This window comes from Carettochelys insculpta, chromosome 22, assembly GCF_033958435.1.
Source record: "Carettochelys insculpta isolate YL-2023 chromosome 22, ASM3395843v1, whole genome shotgun sequence".
Classification (NCBI taxonomy): domain Eukaryota; kingdom Metazoa; phylum Chordata; order Testudines; family Carettochelyidae; genus Carettochelys; species Carettochelys insculpta.
Window position 1 is genome coordinate 13,691,638 of NC_134158.1, and position 13,303 is coordinate 13,704,940.

The 13,303-nt window shown below is 65.8% G+C and overlaps 2 protein-coding genes across 7 annotated transcripts; both read right to left on the reverse strand.

Moving 5' to 3' along the window:
- Positions 1 to 383: 383 nt before the first annotated feature.
- On the reverse strand, positions 384 to 3,485 carry JOSD2 (Josephin domain containing 2). 2 transcript variants are annotated; one of them, XM_075016124.1, is made up of 5 exons: positions 3,284 to 3,485; positions 2,786 to 2,972; positions 2,436 to 2,561; positions 1,820 to 2,014; positions 384 to 783 (listed from the first exon to the last, which is right to left on the reverse strand). In XM_075016124.1, exons 1-5 carry the CDS (start codon positions 3,468 to 3,470, stop codon positions 684 to 686), a joined length of 795 nt encoding a protein of 264 aa, XP_074872225.1. In that variant the 5' UTR covers positions 3,471 to 3,485; the 3' UTR covers positions 384 to 683. The 2 variants fall into 2 exon arrangements, with proteins under 2 accessions (XP_074872225.1, XP_074872226.1); XM_075016125.1 differs by having other exon boundaries at positions 2,786 to 2,968; positions 3,284 to 3,401.
- A 401-nt stretch (positions 3,486 to 3,886) lies between these two features.
- On the reverse strand, positions 3,887 to 8,164 carry ASPDH (aspartate dehydrogenase domain containing). 5 transcript variants are annotated; one of them, XR_012648450.1, is made up of 7 exons: positions 7,867 to 8,164; positions 7,281 to 7,640; positions 6,845 to 6,994; positions 6,166 to 6,392; positions 5,788 to 5,948; positions 4,633 to 5,406; positions 3,887 to 4,378 (listed from the first exon to the last, which is right to left on the reverse strand). XR_012648450.1 is itself a non-coding variant. In XM_075016128.1 (7 exons), exons 1-7 carry the CDS (start codon positions 7,919 to 7,921, stop codon positions 5,369 to 5,371), a joined length of 861 nt encoding a protein of 286 aa, XP_074872229.1. In that variant the 5' UTR covers positions 7,922 to 8,164; the 3' UTR covers positions 3,887 to 5,368. The 5 variants fall into 5 exon arrangements, 4 of the variants coding, with proteins under 4 accessions (XP_074872229.1, XP_074872231.1, XP_074872228.1 ...); XM_075016128.1 differs by having other exon boundaries at positions 3,887 to 5,406; positions 7,281 to 7,365; positions 7,496 to 7,640; XM_075016130.1 differs by lacking the exon at positions 6,845 to 6,994 and having other exon boundaries at positions 3,887 to 5,406; positions 7,281 to 7,365; positions 7,496 to 7,640.
- Positions 8,165 to 13,303: the final 5,139 nt, after the last annotated feature.

The window sequence follows — 13,303 nt, forward strand, 5'->3', positions numbered from 1 at the left end:
CGACCCAGCCCCGGTGCTGGGCAGCAGAGCACCATCCCCCACTTCCCAGGGGGTGAGGGCCCAACAGGCAGGGAGTCCCCACCTGCAGCCCTGTACCGGGGTGCCCTGGCGGAGGGGCTGGGGAGCTGGGACCCTGCCTGAGTGCTGGGAGCCAGAGCAGGGATCGCGGCCACTTGGGGAGAAGCCAAAGGGGCAGGGAGCAGAGGGGGCCTGGCTTCAAACCTCCGTGGCCCCAGTTCTCCAGCAGCACCCAGAGCAGAAACAGTCCTGCAGGCAACACACCCTGCCCACCCCAGCTCCTGGCCAGTCCCCACCCCCGCCTTCCCAGCTCCCTCCCCACCCTCCCGGCCCCCGCCCCGCCCAGGCAAGCAGGGCACGGCAGAGTCAGCAGCATCCTTTATCATACCCTGGGGAAGCACTCGCAGCGGGGATGGGGACCCACCTGGCGCCAGGGGAGGGGCCCAGGCTCCCCTGTGGGCGCCCTCCAGCTGTAGGGCCCCCAGTCCAGTGACAGCAGCACAGCCAGTGCCCTGCCCCCCAGGGCAGGGGGCTATGCGGGGGTGGGGGGCGTTGGATGCCAGTGCCAAGCGGGTCTGTGACTAAGGCAGATTCCAAGGGCAGGTCCCGGCCCCACAGCCCGGCCAGGCTGGCGTGAAGAGTTGGGATCTCTGCTCTCCATCGCTTCACTCTGGGGTCAGCCAGGCGCCCGTCTCCTCCACCACACGGGACACGACCAGGAGCACCTCGCACGGGCCCTGGGACAGGAAACCCTGCAGGAAAGCCCTGGGGGAGGAGTTGGGGGTCAGCCCCGGCTCCATACCCCACCTTGTGCATCTCGGCGCACTCCTGCCCTGCACCTCCAGCCCTGGACAGCTGCCCCCAGTTCCCATGTCTTCACCCTGCCTCTCTCTGTATCCCGGCAGCCCCCACGGGCTCCCCGCCCCCACACAGAGCCCTAGGGTGGAAGAAGCCCCGAGGTGGCCTGGCAGGGCCAAGCACCATCCAGACCATCCCCGAGAGCCCTGTGTGACCATCTCCCACCGCAGAGATCCCACAACCTCCCCGGGCCATCGAGGCCCAGGCGTCACCACCCCGGTTCTTCCTAGCATCCAGCCTCCACCGCCCTGGCTGCAGCTTACCCCACGGCTCCGCGCCCGCTCCTCGGAGGCGCAGGAGAACAATTTTCCTCCCTCCTCCTTGTAAGGCACCTAAGCGTGTGAAAGCCGGTGCCGGGTCCCATCTTCACCCTCTCTTTGGGACATGGAACAAGCCCCTGTCCCTCCCAGGACATTTTCTAGACCTGCCGCTCTGCTTTTAGCCCCTCCCAGGACTTTGGCCAAGTTCTCCCCATCTCTCCTAGACAGCGGGGCCAGAGCTGGGCACACGCGCCGGGTGAGTCCAGCCAGGGCCATACTGCTCTCAGCTCTCCTGCGAACACAGCGCACGCAGCGTTTGCCTTTTCTTCCCTTAGCACCACTCTCTGCCCTCACCACAAGCACCTACCTGAGTCCCCATCCCCAAACCCCACTGCCCCCTTCCCACCTCTCATCCCTGAGCCCCACCTCCGCCCCCGCAGACCCCCACCCGCCCCCGAGCCCCCCCTCCGCCCCCGCAGGCCCCCAGCTCCTCGCCCGCCCCTGAGCCTCCCTCCACACCCGCAGACCCCCAGCCCCTTGCCCGCCCCTGAGCCCCCCTCCACACCCTCAGACCCCCAGCCCCTCGCCCGCCCCCGAGCCCCCTCCACACCTGCAGACCCCCAGCCCCTCACCCGCCCCGAGCCCCCCTCCACACCCTCAGACACCCAGCCCCTCACCCATACCTGAGCTCGCTCTCTCCGCCAACACAGGCTGGTGCCTTCAGCTTGGAGTCCAGGTTGTAGTAGACGCCCCCCACCTGGCGCACGGCAATCCAGTGCTTGCGCCGCACAGGCAGCGACACGAAGCCCAGGGACACGTTGGAGGGAATGTTCACAATGAAGCCGTGGATCCGGCTCAGTGCCAGCTGCTCCAAGGGCCTGCCGAGGGAGAGGAAAAAGAGCAGAGTCCCCTGTCAGCCAAGTGCTGGAGCAGAGGCCCAGCAGAGGGCCCCCAGCCAGCAGGGTGTGCATCCCTAGGTGGTGCACATCCCTAGTGCACAGAAGAAAATGTATTCTGCATGTGGAGGGCACAAATCAGAGGGAACCCTGGGGCAGAACCAGGGCTTAGAGCGGAGGCTGCGACCTGGGGGTGCAGGACCTGAGGGTGGGGGATCGGACTCATAGCAGGATCTGATCCCTGCTGCCCAACAAGCAGAGGCAGTGGTGGGTATTTCTGGCACAGTGCCCCTTCCAGGTCTACCGCCTTGCCCGGAAGATGCTCGGCATCTCAGCACCAGACCTTACAGCTCCCTAACTATGCCCCTGCCCTCCCCCAGCCAGGCTGCTCTCCGCCTCTTACCGGCGCTTGTCCCACCAGATGGCCGCCAAGTCCAGGCTCTGCAGCGCAGCCATGATGACGTTGACGTCGTAGTTGCCCGTGCCCAGAAGGCTGCGGTGGGGGTTGAACCGGGCATCCGGCGCCAGCCTGGAGAGGAGAGAGGGACCCCAGTGACGTGCCAGAGAAGCAGGCAGCGCCTAGCAGAGGACGGGATATAGGTAGGGATAGAGGGGCCATGTGGTGTGCCCGCCCCACACCTGTGCTTCCCCGCCCCCAGCATGGCCAAGTGGTGCTAGCCCTGTGCAGCACACCCTGCCCCATGCCCCCACACGGGGTAACACCACCACTGGCCCCTCCCCAAACACACACACCTCTTGCAGATCTCGTCAGCTGCCTCCTGAGTGAAGAGCTGCTCCTGCAGGACGTTGTTCAGGGCGTGCACGGCACAGAGCTCCAGGTGCTGGCGCTCGTGGTAAATCCCCGGCCCCCCCGACATGGCCTCCGCCTGGGGGGGGGGGCAGGGGGAGATCCTCACGGCAAGGCCCCAAGCCCGGCTGCCTAACGCAGGGCAGAGAGTGAGACACACGCAGGGTGAACCTGAGCCAGGACTAGGGAGTGATGATACCCCTAATGGGTCCCCCCACCCCGTAGCATGACCCCTACTCGCCCCCCCCACGGGTCCCCCTCCCCCAACCTGACCCCCTACGGGCCCCCCACGCCCCAACCTGACCTCACTCACCCGTCCCCCCACGGGTCCTCCCCGCCCCCCAGCCTGACCCCTACTCGCACCGGAAGGGTGAGAACCTTCCCCAGAGCCGCCCCAGGGGAAGCACGTGCACAAGCTCGGGGCCGCCTCTGCCCCCACATACCTGGGGGCTCACGCCGCAGCCAGGGGGGCCCCTCATCGCCCACCCCAGCAGGGAGGGAGACCAGCGCCCTGGGCGTGAACCATGCACTACCGCTCCCGGCGTGCACCGGGGTCAGGGCACCGGGGCTCCCACCGTGAACTACCGCTCCCGGCATACACTGGGGCCAAAGCACCACGGCTTCCGCCATGCAGCGAGGCACGGCCAGCACAGCTCCCAGCATGCACCATATCTCCCAGTATGCAGCGGGGCCAGAAACCCACGGCTCCCAGGGTGCCTCGCACCAGCACGAACTACAGCTCCCAGCATGCACCGGGGCAGGGCCGGCGCAGCTCCCAGCACGCACCAGAGCCGAGATACCACAGGCCCCAGTATGCACCGGGGTCAGAGCTGCGGCGATCCCAGCATGCCTCGCGCCAGCACGAACTGCAACTCCCAGCATGCCCCGGGGCGGCTCAGTTCCCGGGCTCCCTGAAGCTTTGTGCAAAGAGCGGAGACCTGGGGCCGGGCTGTAAGGGGCGGGGTCTGGCTGTAGGTGGCGGGGCCAGCGCTGTAGGGGGCGGGGCCGGGCTGTAGGGGGCGGGGCCGGGGCTCCGTCCAATTTTTCCATCCATGTGCGGAATGAATTTTGTGCTGCGCGCCGCGGCTGTGCGGACGTGCACCGCCCATAGACACCCGCTGCCGGCTGGGGACGCTCGGCTCCTCCGCGGGGGTCCCCCAACTCTCCACTGGGCACTGTCCCAGCGCCCCACGCTTGGGCAGCGCTGCCCCGGTCTCTGCCCTGCCTCCAGCAGGTCGTGGCGACATTCCAGTGGTGCTGTTTCCTTGTGCCCACCCCAGCCACAGCCCCACGAAACCACAGCCCCTCCTCTGTCCCCCCACCCCGGCACCGACCGAGGCGATCCGTCCGCCAGAGCAGGAGTGGGTAGCGCATCATGTCTCCAGGCCGAGTCCCTCCGGGCAGCCGCAGCCCCCGCCTCCTTGCTCCCCTCGGGGTTGGGGTTCTCTGCTCTGTGACTTCAGCCTCTGGCCCCGCTCCCCTTCCTTTTCTTTTTGCAGTTGCTGCCTCAGAAGTTAGCAGCAGAGTCTTTGCCACTCCTGGGATTTTGGGGGGCAGAGCCACAGTTCAGGCACTGGTTGCCCGCCGCCTTAGGGAGCTTCCCCCCGCTCCTTCCTGCAATGGGCAGAGCTCCCCCCATGCCCCAGCCCTGGGAAAGCTTACACCAGAATACAACACTTCAACCTCCCAACATTTGCCAAGAGCCCCTGAATTACTGCGGCAGCCCCCCACCGCCCCACCCATGCATCCTTCTACAATGAGCTCCACAGAAGAGACTCGAAGTCACACACACCTCGGGAACAGGTTATCTACCCTTCTGAGCCCAGCGTTCTGAGGCACTGGCAGGCGCTTACAAGCCAGCCCTGATGTAGAGCAGCTTTGCAACCTTGCAGAAGAAAAAAATTCTGCTGTTAACCACCTGAATGCCAATGAAACAAGCACAGGGAAAAGCCCGTTCCTTATCTTGTTAGGGGCTTTTCTTAACACTTTGCCCTTTATTATTTCTAGTAGTTTATGTTTAACATGGGACTGGCCTGAATCTCCTTCTTCCGCAGCAGCCTGGCTGTGTCCCGATCTGAACGAGCCGCGTGGTTCCCTGCTGGGTTTGCAACTGACGGGTCCTTACCCCAAAGCAACAGCCTATGGCCTTCCCCACGCTAGCTCTGGGGAGACAGAACTGCATCGCCCATCACGCCTCTGGGATCAGACCCAACCCTGCTCCCTGCCACCCCATTATAACACAACGCCTGGGCCTCACTTGCCTCCCACAGGTGCTGGGGCAGGCACATCGGGCTGCGCACACAGGAGGATGCAGCACCCCCATCTACCCGCCCTGGTTCCCACCCATGGGCATTGCACAGGCACGAGTTGCTGTCCCACCCCGCCTTCCCCAAGAGCTCCCAGTCCCAGCAGAGGGGGGCACTGTCCCTGCTCCCCCAGCTCAGTCCCAGTCACCAGTGATTCCTGTCGCGCTGCTGGCATCTTGAACAAGCTCTTTCGGTGGGGAGGAGGCCAGTCGTGAAGCAGCATCAGCACAAAAGGACTTGCCCTCCATGGCCCCGGCAGGCTGCAGGAGAAATAAGAAAGGGAGGCTGGAGGGACTGGCCTTCCAGGAGAGCCCCCAGCCCAGGGCAACCCCCAACCGCAGCCTACAGCCGGGTCCCCTCTAATTCCCTTCCATAGGTGGAATAAATGTTATGTGCACCAAGGCCTGTGCAGACGTGCACCACCACAGAGACACCCGCTGCTGGCTGGGGGCTCAGTTCACCCGCTGGGCAACCCCTGGAGCTCTCCTGGCCATGGCCCCAGTGCCCCGCTGCCAGGGAACCCTGCTCCTCGCCCCTCCCAGAGGAGACCTTGGCCCAGGACACTGCCCAGGTGTCAGTCCCCCATGGCCAGCAGGCAGAACCCCCCAGTCACACCCCAGAGTCCACCCCCACACACTTACCCAGCAGGCTGCCCCAGAACGAGGGGAAGGTCGCCGCCCCCGTCACAGCCCCGGGAGAGGCAGGGTTCCTGCGGCTGCTGGTGACCGTGAAGGCCTGGTCCCCGCGCTCACCGGTGGGGCGGCCGGTCACCTCCACCTCTACCACATGCCAGTCAGGGAGGCTGTGGGGGTGGGAGGGCAGGGAGGTCAGTGGGGGAGGGATAGAGACTGTGCGGGGGGCTGCCACCCACAGAGGGGCTGGGAGCTGGGGCATGCTGGAAAGTGGCAGGAAGGAAGCACAGAGAGCAAGGAAGTGGGGTGGGGGAGGTGGGGAGTGCACAGGGGGGAGGGAGTTGAGGGTACAGAACGTGGGGCACAGAGAGCCGGGGGAGCATTAACCTGGGGTCTGCAACGAGGCAGGCGCGGACGCCGTCGAAGCCCAGGCTGGGGGCGGCCACGCAGGCGGCTGCCATGGTGTTGACATTGTTGGGGGCCAGAGGGCAGAGATCCCGCACGGGGCCCTCGTACAGCACAGCCCGCCCGGCCCGCGCCACCCTCAGCCGCTCCCCCAGTGCCCCCGCCAGCCGGAAGCTCTCCGGGTGCTTCACCATGGTCACCTTCAGGCCCTGGAGAGCAAGGGCAGAGTCAGACGGGGCAGGGCCAGTGACATCCCTCCTCAGCCCTGGCACAGGCCCCGCTCACCCCCAAAACAGCCCCCCGCTTGCCCCACATCAGCCCCTGCTCACCCCCAAAACAGCCCCCCGCTTGCCCCACATCAGCCCCCGCTCACCCCCAAAACAGCCCCCGCTTGCCCCACATCAGCCCAGGCTCACCCCCAAAACAGCCCCCACTTGACCCCCAAAGCAGTCCCCGCTCACCACCAAAACAGCCCCCCGCTTGCCCCCACTCACCCCACATCAGCCCCCACAACTGCCCCCACTCACCCCCCAAAACAGCCCCCGGCTCGACCCCCGCTTGCCCCCATCAGCCCCCACTCGCCCCTCACAGCCCCCAAGGGAGCAGAGGCAGTCCGTCACTCCCTTCCACCCCCCCTCCCCAGCAGGCTGGAGACCCCCACCTGCAGCAGGCCCCTCTCGTCCATGCGCTGGATGTCCTCGCCACCCCACAGAGCCCCCCGGGGCACATATAGCGTGTGACCCCCACGCTGGGCTGCCTCCCGCAGCCTCGCCTCCGTGGCCGGGTCAGCCAGCGCCGTGGGGGAGCCCACCTGGGGGTGGGGGCAGAGCCCTGGTCATGGGGAAGCTCCCTGCTGTACAGCAGGGCTGGGCCCCCACCCTCCAGGGAACCACACCCCTCCCCAGAGCACCCTCAATCCCCTGGCCCCCCCATGTCACCCAGAGAACAGCCTCCCACCTGGGCTGCCCACAGCGCCCCCTACCCACCAGCCCAGGGCGTCCCCCTGCCCCTGCTCCCCAGCCAGGGCCCGTGTCCCCCATGCCACCTTGCCCCAGGGTACCCCACTGCCTGCCAGGGACACCCAGGGGAGCCCTCACCATGAAGTCTGCCCCCGACAGGAAGGCCTCTCCGTGGTCCCGGGCGATGCAGGGGTGGGCCACCTCCACCAGGAGATGCACCGCGCTGCAGGGAGAGGAGACAGCGGGCGCAGAGGGGCATTCACCCTGGCACTGCCCATGCTGGGCTGGAGCGGGACCCAGAGGTTCTCGGGGGCTGGGTCCAGCAGCACGGGATGGGGGAGGGGAGCGCTCACCTCTCGGAGACCCGAGCCAGGTCCCGCAGCTGGAGGGACGCTGGCACCTTCCCCTGCAGCTTCTGTGGGTCCCGGTTCCAGACGAAGGCAAGTTCCAGGCCATGCTGGGGTCCCTCGTCCTGCAGTCTCTGCACCAGATACTGGCCTAGGCCAGGAGTCGGGTGGGATGGGGGGTCACTGACCCGACCGGGAGCCCAGGCACATACAGCCCTCTCCCGCCAGGCCAAGGCCCCTCACGGGGGGGAACTGCCCCAAAGGGTCTGCCTGTCATCTTCCACATCCCCACCTTCCTTCCGCAGCCCCCCCCATCCCCCAGCCATGGAAGCAGCAGCCCAGGGCCCCCAGGAAGGAACTGGGGGGGGCTGACTCACCCAAGTGTCCATAGCCAATGATCCCAACTCTCCGCCTGGCTGGCCCCTGCGACATCCTGGCCCCGGGGCGGAGACAAGGCCGTGGGTGGCACCGCAGGCCCTTGGGGCTCCCGTTCCCGCCAGTCCCAGGAGGGCGACGCCTGCGACCCGGTCGGTGTGCTGCTGCCGGGGCCTGGTGCCAGGGTCCCCCTCCTGCGCGACCGGCACGTCCTAGGCCCACACGGCTGCCATGCTACCTAGCCCCAGGCACACCCGTCCCCTGCAAGCTCTCTGGTCACCTGGCCCACGCACAGGCCTGTGCCGCTGTCCCGGCAGGATCAACACCCCCCCTGCCCCCAGCTATCCTGGCCCCCAGCAACCTTCGGCCTCTTCTCCAGGACAAGTTAATGGTCAACCGGGAGCGTTTAATCCTTTGTGGGCTGGAGACATACACGTTCTCTCGGGTGGAGGATGCTGGTCCTGAAGAAGAGGGGGGCAGACAGTTCACCTGGGCGGAATGGGAGCCCCCCCCCCCAACACACACACCATCCCTGCTGGCACAGAACCCCCCCCCCACACACACACTGTCCCTACTGGCACATGCCTCCCCCCCCCCGACACCATCCCTGCCAGCACACAATCTCACACACACACACACACACACACACCATCCCTGGCAACACATGACACACACACACACCCCCCACACACACCCCTTCCCTGCCAGCACACAATCTCACTCACACACACACACACACACACACCATCCCTGGCAACACATGACACACACCCCCACACACACACCCCTTCCCTGCCAGCACACAATCTCACACACACACACACACACACACACACACACACCATCCCTGGCAACACACGACACCCCCCCCCACACACACCCCTTCCCTGCCAGCACACAATCTCACACACACACACACACACACACACACCATCCCTGGCAACACACGACACACACACCCCCACACACACCCCTTCCCTGCCAGCACACAATCTCTCACACACACACACACACACACACACACACCATCCCTGGCAACACATGACACACACCCCCCCCACACACACACACCTTCCCTGCCAGCACACACACACACACACACACACACACACCATGTCCCTGCCGGCACACAACCACACAGGCACACTGTGCCCACTGGGTCCTGCTTGGGAGTTCTGCTGGTGCAGGGTCCCCGGGGCAGCTTCCCCAGCCCCATGTTCCCACAGCCCCTGGTGTCCATGACACATAGGGTGGGGGGGGGCTGGAGGGGAGCCTCAGAATGAGGCCGGGGGTGGGGGCTGCCCAGTGAGTGCATGACCACGTCAAGCTGGCTTCACCCAAGTCTCTGAGCTGCCTTTATTCTCAGCAGGGTGCTGGGGTGGCTCCCCAGGAGCACAACGGGGGCCCCAGCGGGTGGGGTGAGCCGAGCGCCCCCAGCTGGCAGCGGGTGTCTCTGGCTGGTGTGCGCACACTCAGGCCTCCGTGCGTGGAACAAAATTCATTCCACCCCCCCCGTATGGACTGAATTGGAGGAGCCCCTGGCTCCGCCCCAGCACTGCGCCCCACCGCCCAGCTGGGAGCCCCAGACGCAGCACGCTGGGCTTGGGCGGGGGGGGGGGGGGGGGGAGGAAACAGCTGCAGATGGCCACGTCGGGGCACAGGCGCTGGGAGTCGGGGAGGGGATCTGGGCCGGGGTGCTGGCAGCTATGCCCGGTGGGGCCCGTCTCAGCCGAGGCTGAGGGCTGGGGAAGGGCTGCTGCTGGCCTGGGCCTGGCCCGGGGCAGCACGCCCGGAGCCGTGTGGCTGTCCCGGCGCTAGGTGGCGCTGTAGGCCCAGCGTGCGGCGCTGCGGGCGCTGCTGCTGGCTGGGCTCGGCTGCGCCAGGTGTGCGGAGCCCGCGGACCCCCGCCCCCCTGGGAGGGGCCGGTGTGGAGCCAGGGCGCCGGGGTTCTCACTCTGGGTCCGGCGGGGGGGGTGGCTGGGAGCCAGGACTCCTGGGTTCTCAGCCCAGCTCTGGGAGGGGAGCCTAGTGGTTAGAGCAGGGTAGCTGGGGAGGGGAGTGGGGTCTGGCGGTTACAGTAGGAGGGCTGGCAGCCAGGACGCCTGGGTTCTCAGCCCAGCTCTGGGAGGGGAGGGGGATGTATTGCCTGGGTGGGGCTGGGAGCTGGATCGCCTGGGTCCTTTTCCCACGTCCAGCAAGGGTGGTGTCACTGGCCAGCACAGCAGCAGCTGGGCCCCTGGGATGAGGCAGGTGGCCGGGTGCTCCTCATGCCATGGGACTCCACCATGCTGCTCGTGTCCTCAGCTCCTTGGCGCCGGGGGGGCTGCTGTCCAGTCCCTGCCCACGCTGCCACAGGGGATCCGATCCGGGGGTTGTGCGGCAGCGAGGGAGACACGGCGGTTTGCCCAGAACCAAAGCCAGGCTTACTCACACACGGGCGGGGGCGACCCTTCCAATGCTTCTCCCTCTCCAGGCTTGCAGCTCCGCAGCCGGAGGGGTGGGGAAGTGGCTACAGGCCAGACAGATTGCAGGGGAACCCCCCACTGCAGCCTGGGGACGGGCGGCTCTGTTCTCTGTAAGCTGAGCATTTGGGTGGCCACCCAGGCAAGATTCAGGGGCTGCCCAGAGATGAGCAGAGCACCCAGCCGGCAGCAGGTGTCTCTCCAGGTGGTGCACTTTGCCCAGAACTTAGTGCACAGAACAAAATGTATTCTACGCGTGGATGGGAACAAACGAGCGGAGCCATAACTGTGCCCACCCACCAGCCCAGCCTGCAGCAGCGGGCGACCCGGGCAGAAAAGGCCCAAGGAGGCAGTGGCTTGTGAGGCATGTTTTGGCCAGAGGCCCCCAAAACTTTTCTGGGCTGTGGGCCAGGTGTGTCTGGCACACGTCTGTTATGCCCGGTACCGCACAGCCACCAAGTGAGATCTCCCACACCCACGGTGCCTGGCACTGCACAGCCCCGTCAGCCACTGGGGTCTCCCTGGCATGCCAGGCCCTGCGCAGATAGGCACCCTGCAGCTCAGGGAGCAGACAATGGGGAGCTCTCTGCTACACCCCTGCTGGTGGGTGTCTGCTCACACCCCACCAGTCTTGGCATGGCAACCGGGGGGGGTTGTCCGTCCCCTCCCCCCCGCTCCCCTCCCTGGAAGTAGTCGTGTGTGTGAGACAATCTGCACAAGGGCCTAAGCACAGCAGAGGTCGGGGGCGGTCACACAGGTGCCACGGCTGGTGCCATGTGCACTCTCATGGGCCTGCCTATGATTCCAGCAGGGCTCGGATGGGTGGGGGGCGGGAGGGGTGTACAATTAGGGGATCGGTGTCTGTACCCAGAGTGACACATGGATAGCTGCCGGCCTGTCTTCCAGCTGCGTTGTCTGTAACCGTGCATGAGCTCAGGCCGTGGGTGTGAGCTGATAGACTGATAGTATGGGGATGGAGGACTGGATAGCTAGACAGATAGTGTTAGTGTACCAGTGCTGACTGGTGGTGCCAGCCAGAGATGGATATCAGGACTCCTGGGACCTAACCTCTCATCCCTTCCCAGCTGGGTGAATGTGGGCAAGTCACATGCCCCCCTCTGGGCCTCAGTTTCCCCTCCTGCTCTTTGCCTGCACAGGGTGTGGCTGTGCAGCGCCCGGCACAGTAGGGCCCAGTCCCAAGCAGAGCCACTAACACGACTGTCCTGGGAGTAAATACCTCCCCTCCCCTGCAGCCAACCACTGGAATTCCCACGGCCCAGATTCCTGCAGCAACAATTGGGTGTCAGGGGGAGTAATGGGCACAACCTCCCATCCCCAACTTTTCCCAGTGCATTTCCAGGCTGCGGGTGGAGCACCACGAGATGCCCAGAGCCCCAAGTAAACCATCCCCAGACACAGCTAGGGCCCCGCCACTCGGGTGAGGCTACCATGAGGAGCGGGCGGGTGGGAGGGTGCTCGTTAGGGCCCAGGCCAGCCCCTCAGCTCCAGTAACGGCCCTGCCTCCGGGAATGGACCTGGGCCAGGCCAGCCATAGCCCAGCACCACCAAGGTCCTCAGTCATGTGCGCTCCAACCTTTTCTGTCCATGTGTGGAATACATTCTGTGCTGCGCACCAAGGCCTGCGCGGACACGCACCGAGCGCAGAGACACCCGCTGCTGGCTGGGGGCACTCAGCTCACCTGCTGGGTGGCCCCTGAACCCCTCCTGGGCACCGCCCCAGCACCCTGCTGCCAGGGAACGCTGCTCACGGCCCCATTGCTGTGAGCACCATGCCCCACCGCCACAGAGTACCCAGTGCTGTCTCCGCCCTCCATGTGGCTTTGTCAGTACTGGCAGGGTCAAGACCAAGTCACAGGACGGGCAGGGAAGGGGTGTCATCCACCAGCTCTGTCGCCCGCCACCTCCCGCCCCAGTAAAAAGCTTTCACCAGCTCCCTGCATCATGACTGTGATGAGAACCCAGGCACCCTGCCTCACCCCAAGGTCTCTGCTCCAACCACTAGGCCCACGCCCCTCCCAGAGCCAGGGAGAGAACCCAGAAGTCCTAGCTACCAGCCCCTCCCCCATTCTAACCCGCTAGAACCCCCATGGCCTCCCAGAGCCAGGGAAAGAACCCAGGAGTCCTAGCTACCAGCCCCTGCCCCATTCTAACCCACTAGGCCCCCTGTGGCCCTCCCAGAGTCAGGGAGAGAACCCAGGAGTCCTAGCTATCAGCCCCTCCCCCATGCTCTAATCACTAGGCCCCCATGCCCCTCCCAGATCTGTGGGGAGAACCCAGGCATCCTGGCTCCAACTCCAATCCCCAATCCCCGGGCCGGCGGCAGAGTGGTGCCTGGCTCTAACTGGTTTTATGAGCACCAACACAAACCACCGGGCGCTGCCAAGGGTCAGCCCTTGCACAACGAGCTCCCTGGGATGGGCCGAAGGATGCTGGCAGAGATCCGGGTGCAGTTCCCAGCCCTGCACAGAATCCCCCGTGGAGCTGGGCCCAGACCTGCCCCGTCCAGGACCCAGGACCCAGGTCCCAGCTCTGCGGTGGGATGGAGACGTGACTCCAGGGCACAGCTACAAGCAGTGAACGCCCTGGAGGGAGGGGGCTGGAGCGAGCCAGCCAGAGGGCTGCGTAGAGGGACAGAGAAATCCTGCAGCGATGGCTCTAGGTGACCCCCCCCAGGTGTGGGAGCAGGGTTCCCTGGCAGTGGGGCACTGGGGCGGGGCCCAGGAGAGGTCAGGGGCTGCCCAGCAGGTGAGCCGAGCACCCCCAGCCGGCAGCGGGTGTCTGTGTGGTGCACGTCAGGACACGCCGCGGTGAGTTGCACAACATTCATTCTGCACATGGGTGGAAAAAACTAGGGAGGACCCTGCCAGGGCGGGGGTGGGGGGCTCAGTTACATGTTCTTTGCTTTAAGGCAGCTTGTGACCCCCCCCCTTGCAGCTCCCCCCCATTCCTTAGCTTG